Below are 7,180 nucleotides of genomic sequence, written 5' to 3' on the forward strand. Positions count from 1 at the left end.
AACACCCACACAAACCTTCCTTTTCACAGAAAAGTTGGAGCAGTTTTTTCATAACAATTACCACGGGACATTTCCACACCGATTGTCGCGCACGAAGATCTTCGCGGCGGTGTTTTTCGAAGAACAGACAGGTGGTTCCACGGACCGGAACCGAGACCCGACGGTGCTATAAGGTGGCAAAAGTTATATATTTACATGAAGAACCTGAAATGGATGGTAAGACCTGTTGCTGATGAACAATGAAGGAAAGTTCACAGCGCACAAACCCAGCAGTCACACAACCTTCTTTCTACAGGGAAGAGAAATCCATTCCAAAGCCTTTCTACGACAATTATCGCGCACGGAAGATCCCTTCCGTGGCGGCGGCTGTTTTTCACATACAATGGTTTCGCGGACGGAAACCGAGATCAACACTGCTATAAGGTAAAGGCTAAGTATTTACATGAAGAACCTAAAAATGGTAGAGACCTGTGAACAATAACGGGGGAGGCCTGCTGCTATCGTCTATGCACACGAAATACGGGCTTGGATAGCAGAGAGAAGGGGAGAAGGAATGAAACAGGCGGTGGAGCTGGGATGCTTCTGAACTTCCTGATTGTTGCTGCATTGCGATCCTAGGCGTGTGCGCGTCGGCGGACATACCTGGGATCCCTGGATTGACAAAGAAAAAATGGTGTGTCAGAGACTGCCGAAGTGAAACATGAGCAGCTAGGATTTGTTATAGTTTCTAGTAATATAACTGTTTTCACAGTTAGAAATGTGGCGTGCACTTGTGCTGAGTTTCAAAGGATAAAGACATTGTTCAGGGCAATAAAATCTACTAGTGGTTAAAGTGGCACCTTATTGATCCTTGAAAGTATAAAAATGGTATATACTACTCAGAGGGGTAATTCTGTTAGCCACATGCCAATGACAGAAAGCGGCCCTTTTAGAAAAATGACAGTAAACAGGGGAAGCAAAGTATATGCACACACCTGTAATGACTGGCCATTCTCCTGGATGCTGCACTAGGCATTGCCCCTGTAACAAGATACTCATCATCTATTCCATCAAATCTGATTTCCCTTATGTCAACAGCTCTGGTTGGAACGTCGATGGTGAAGCTTTCCTGACCAGACCTGTTGCCGCTCCTCCTTCCACCACTTCTCCTTTCCCTTGTCCTTGCTCTTCTTCGGCCTCTCGAAGACCCGAATGACTTGCAGAAAATACAGGACGTCCACCAGTTTCCCCTGACCCTGTGGAGCACTTCATAGTCATCTCCAGCGTCATCGTCCCCATACTCAATGACATAATCTCCCAGAACTATGCTGTTAGGCACCTGTGCGTGTATCGTGCTCAAGACATCGATGATATCGGACGACTGCTGGAAATTCTCCCAGTCGACTCGGCGAGCGGGGTCGATCTCCGAAGGGCGGGAATTCGGATGCTTCTGCTGGGTGTGCTTCTGAAGCTCATGGAAGTTGCCAACATATGAGCAGCAGCTCTCTTCGCAGCATCTTTTCTTCTGGTTAAGGTGCTGCCGCGCCTCGCCGATGACAGCCCACCCAATGACATCGCCTCTACACAACGGGCAAGCCGGGTGGTTGTTTGTGTTTGAAGAGATGAAATGGATGCTGTCACGGGGAGCGATGTTAACGGCCGAGACCTTCACGTTCACCGGCTGCCCATGGGCACTCTTAAACCGCTCGAGGCAGTTCGAACGGGACTTGTCGGTGTCGCATACGAACGGCCGGCAACCCTTCTCATAAGATGTGCACCTCAGCAAGACCGCGTTGTGAGGGAAATCGAGACAGATTGGGCAAGTAACGTCCTCCGTCCAACTTTTGTCAAGTTGTATGTCGAGATCGAAAGAGCTGGGCTTCACCACCTTCTTCATCACCAGATTTCCTGAACCCATGCTGAATGAACTTTGCCTACCAAATGTATTTTTTCATGACAGCCTGCATGTCATAAAGTAGCATGTCACTCCCATAAGCAATAAAAGCCACAAGACTCTGCATCTCCATCACTACAGAAATATCATCATAAACCTAAGAAGCTACTACAAGATGGTACAACAGCAACTTTCCAGATCAGCCTAGTTAACTAGATACGGATCCAATTAATTTGCCTCACATCTATCATCTCCCTTGACCAAGTAATGAGCAGCCTAAAGCTTTCAGGTACCCCAGCCTAGTTCATGACAAGATCACATCATTTGTCAAGAAAAAAAAGCTATGGATCATAATGATCTTGCTTTGTTACATTAATATTTCACAGCATGTGCTTGAGCAATAGTACCATTTAGAATTAGGAATTTACTGTGGCCACCAAGTGTATAATTCAAATGTGCAAGAGAGGAAAAACCAAGCCATCTTACTTGTGTGCTACAAAGTCTACCTAAACATTCCCCCTGAAATGCCAAGACATTCAAAGAGATTGACCGCAACCCACCATTCAGCGGAAGACAAAAACAAACAGTTCCAGAAATTGGGGAAAGAATCCTGAAACAACATGGAAGCATCACATGCCCTGATTTCTTTTTCTTTTTCACAAAAATCACATGGCCTGATGAATCAGGCAGCGCAGTAAACTAATCAACACACTTATATATAAAAAACTGGAGCAGATTCTGCACAAGAAACTAATCAAAATCTATGCGGCAGCTAGCCGAAAGGCAGCAAGTTAACCCATCCAACACGCACAAAGAAAAAGAGTAACTATAAGAAGATCCCTAAAGCCCAAAATTAGTTCGGTTAAACTCGCCGAACGAACACCACACGGGGGCAAACAAGAAGTAACTCATACAGAGTCACAGATACGGCTACACGACGAAATACAAATTGCTGGGAGGGGAAAAATCCCGTACGAAAACCACACAGCGGCGCGGATCCATGCCAAATCTTCAAAATTACCAAAAGGGGAAGAATCATGAGAAGGAATGAAGAGGGGGTAAAGGGGGAGAGAGAGAGAGAGACGCACCGCGCACGAGGTCGCGACGTGCCGCCGGCCGGCCGGCCGGAGAGAGCAGCAGGCCCGACGGGCAGAGACTCAGAGACGGGATCGCCGCCGCCGCCTCCTTCTTCCCTCCCAACCTCTCTCTCTCTCTCTGACTAGAACCTTTCTCTGACTCTCCCTCTCCCTCTCCCTCTCTCTCTCTGACTCGCGAAACGGAGGAGAGGAGAGGAGCGCCTTTCTACTCCCTCGGATTCGCAGCGCCACCGGTCCACCACCACCACCTCCTCCACGAGCCGACTACTACTACTAGTAGCACCCCCGCAGGCATAAAAACCCCGACTTTTCCATGCCTCCGCGAGGAAATCGATACTTTTTTACGGGCGTCTCCCCTGTTTCGTTCGGTGCGTGGTGAGATGGGATGACTCGGTGGGAGGGACGGACGACGGGGGGAGAGAGAGAAAGTCCGCGGCCCGGGGCATAGCGATGGAGAGAGAGAAAGCAGGGTGATGCACACGACTCCAAAGCAACCCAACGTCTAGTGCTGCCCTAGTGGTGCACCCCCTCTCTCTCTCTAGATTTCGCCATCATCGCGCTCACCTCGCTGCCCTTTTCAACGCCTCGCTTTATTTTTTTCGCCTCTTTATTTGGAAATGACGAGAACGCCCCTGGGATAACTCTGTTAGGAGCACGGCAATTTTATGCTGATGCTGTCTTTTTTTCTCCTTCCCTTTTCAAGAATTTCTGCTGCTGATGCTGTCATTAATTTATATACTGCGAGACTTATTTCAACAAATTCTTTGGGCATTACCGCACACGCCGCGGCCATAGATATAAGATGTTTTAGATATTTTAATATGGACTGCATAGTGACTGAAATGAGTGAACAAAGACATTAAATTATACTATGAATTTAGAAAAAAAGGTTAGACCAGTTTATAGTAACAAAAGGAGTAGTGTACAACGGGGATTCCCTCATGAAAAAATAATGATACAACGGGGGTGGATGCAGGAGAAGTAGATGCGTGAGACGGAGGAGAAGTCGATACTTAATCAGCCTCGTGGCTTACACTTCGGTTTATTAAAAGGACAGAGACCAAGGGGATTGTCTTCCCCTGATCTGAGCTTGCGTGATCACATGTTCTACAATTTAATACCCTTCTCTAAATGTACGTACATGTGGCATCTGTGTGGTAGCTTTTCAATTTGTAAATTTATGCGCCAATATGATGTGCTGTATGAAAAGTTAAACGAAGCTGTAATAATGTTAGCCATGCCTTGGCTAATTTTGATAGGGTGTATCGCCAGACTATGGTTTGGCTAGGCTCTGGACCAGATGAGGTCATGGAACTTATAGAACGAGATTGCCACATTTAAACTCCGAGTAATGCAAGAATTTATTCGCAAAAAGAATTGCTTTCACAACATGTACTCCATCCCTTCGGTACAAAAGGCCCTCGCATGATATCATCGTCTTTTCGACAACAAAATATGTGTTATATAACATTTCATTAGCCGAATTGATGGTCTAGCAGCAAGTATGGTTCTTTTATGGATCGAAATGGAAGGGCGTGTTTTTATGATTTTCTTTTTGCTAGCATGTTAAGGGCGTGTTTTATGATTTTCTTTTTGCTACCATGTTAAGAGCGTATTTTATGATTTTCTTTTAAAAAAAATGAGACCAACCCAATGGCTAACCCTCGTTGGCTTTTCTTTATAGGAGAAACTCCATGAGCACCGCGCGTCCGTGTCAGGACTCGAACTCGGGTGAGCTGGCAGCAACCTCAGTTGCCCAGCCAACGGGTCGACGCCCCGTCCTCATGATTTTCTTTTTTCTAGCATGTTTACGGCTATGGATATAAGTCAAAGGCTAGACAGGGACCATCTTTTGATTTGGTTTGTGTGAGGGAGAGGGTAGGGACATAATTTCACATATCCATCATAATTCCGATCTTGATAGTATACATGTCGATGCATTAAGTGAGAATTTCGTGAGATTTCACGGACTTATGCACAAAGGGATGCATCCTCATACAAGTTGAAGTTGTAGTGCCAAATGAATTGACACCCCCATTTTTTCCAAAACACCTTTATTTACCTTTTATATTTATATAGAAGTGCAAAAAACTACTAAGAATGTAAATAAAATGACGCCATGACGACACCTTAGGTCTGGCACAGCCACTCCATACATCTCCCTTTCTATTGTTCATAGATCATAGATTGTGTAAAAGGACACGGTAATTTGCACATGCCCAGGCTTATTTACACCCGATGAACGGCAATTTTTTTTAAAGTAAACATATTCAAAAGTATGAGAAAAAAGACAAATCGGCCCCAAACATTGTACCTTTTCAAATTAAAGTTTCTTTCACAAAAAATATATATTTTCTTTGCCACAACCTCCTCGAATGTCCAAATACCATGAATTTTTGCACTTGCATCACACATTCGACTATCTTGGATGCTAAAAAAGTTCAAATTTCTTTTATTATTTTTCTATTCAAATAAATTACTGTTCACACTCAGATGCACGTGGGCACCGAATCGCTGCACTCAGAAAAACATGCTTCTTTGTTGATAAAGTCTTTCCATATCGACTTTGGTTTTTTCATCCTTTCAGCGGCGGGGTGTGGGCAGTGTGATGATATGGTGCTTGGCCTTGCGTCTTTCATGCTTCTTTGGATGCCTGTCAGGGTCTTAATCCCCCACCTGAGCGGGTTATGTCGAACTCAGCTCACTCCGTGGAGGGTGATAGGATGGCACAACATAGATGCTGATCATTTTCGTTGCATCCCTCTATGTATCAACTGTGTTTTGTGGTGTGTTAGTCATCGTGCCTGTGGTGTCCCCGCAAAAAAGCCACAAAAGGCAAAAGTTGCTTATGACATCTTCGGTCGACATTACATAGCTGCTTATATCAGGGGCAAATCCAGTATGGGGTCCATATGTGCCATGGCATTCCCCCAGAAAATGCAAAACAATTTATACCATTTATTTACTTAATACTAGATGTCTACAACATAAAGCCTATTTTTGGTCTATTTGTTGGAACCGTATTGACATCTACACCAAATTATATGATGCGTACTGTAATTTTCAAAACAAATTGAGCATATATGTTGAAGTTATGTTATCCATACATATATACATATAAACCGTGGCACCTTTTTCCTAGGATCCTAGATCCGCCACTTATATAGGCTCTTCACGAAAGTTGGTGCAGCTGCTTTCGGTAACCTCCAAGTCACTAACCTCAGCTTTTCTTTTGTCTCCCAAGTTGTACGCTGTAAAGAGAAAGGATAGTGAAAAGAGAGAAAAGAAGAGTGACTATACGTGGAAAGAATCAAATCCATGTCAAGCTGGCTCGACCAAAAATCGTGCTAAAACAAGCACTCCCGGAAGCTGAATCTTACAAATATCACCCTAAGAATGAACACAAAAAAGACAGCAATCACATCGAGTATTTGGAGCACTCACACATTCTGTTTCTTTTTTCCATTCCAGAAATCACTACCCATTATTCGGATTCTTCGACCTAGATCCCAGTTTCTAAAAATCATGATTGATTTTTTTTATCCCTATTTCTTCTTCGACTTACTTCAGTCAACATATAATTAGCCATCTTATAGCGTCCATGGAACAGTGCTCACTTACGAAGGGAAGTTCCTCCCCCGAAGTACCGTAAACAGTGTTCTAATACAGCTATTTACGACAGTAACTGCTAATCTACAGTAATTCATGCGTAGTATCAGATTTCTGATTTGCCGCCTCTATTTTACCCATGAAGGGTACTCTAGCACACTGACTTGCCTCCTATAAGTCAGAGGATCCACTTCCATGTCCAACCGGTTGCCTCATCTTCTGTTGTTGTCGCCGCTATCGCACCTCCACCCCTTAATCTTGCCTCTCGCACTGTTATTGTATCCCTCTTAATGCACGTGTTTCCCCACAAATCACAAGCAAATAGGAGGCTTTGCGGGAGTCTGGCCATCAGCCACGTAGGACTCCGACACCCAATACCCTATCCAAAATCTCACCAGATCCCGCATCTTCATCCTTCTCACTTTCTCTGAATCCGTTTTCCCTCTCGCCGCTGCCGTCAGCCAAGGGCTTCCCAAAACTCTGTGACCTCCATGACTACACCCAGCCTCCATGATGCTTGCCTTCCACCACAGGTCCAGACCTCTCGTCCGTCCGTCGTGTAGGTACCATCCGCCGCTACGGGGGTCACTACGCCCATCAA

General features: G+C 44.9%; 1 protein-coding gene across 1 annotated transcript; it reads right to left on the bottom strand.

The window, feature by feature from the left end:
- Positions 1 to 210: 210 nt before the first annotated feature.
- Positions 211 to 3,455, bottom strand: LOC125514938. Its single transcript, XM_048680311.1, has 3 exons — positions 2,962 to 3,455; positions 975 to 1,940; positions 211 to 651 (listed from the first exon to the last, which is right to left on the bottom strand). The coding sequence occupies exons 2-3, from the start codon at positions 1,895 to 1,897 to the stop codon at positions 615 to 617; spliced, it is 960 nt and encodes a 319-aa protein (XP_048536268.1). The 5' UTR covers positions 1,898 to 1,940; positions 2,962 to 3,455; the 3' UTR covers positions 211 to 614.
- Between the last annotated feature and the right edge of the window lie 3,725 nt (positions 3,456 to 7,180).

The sequence above is a fragment of the Triticum urartu genome, chromosome 6 (assembly GCF_003073215.2).
Source record: "Triticum urartu cultivar G1812 chromosome 6, Tu2.1, whole genome shotgun sequence".
NCBI lineage: Eukaryota > Viridiplantae > Streptophyta > Magnoliopsida > Poales > Poaceae > Triticum > Triticum urartu.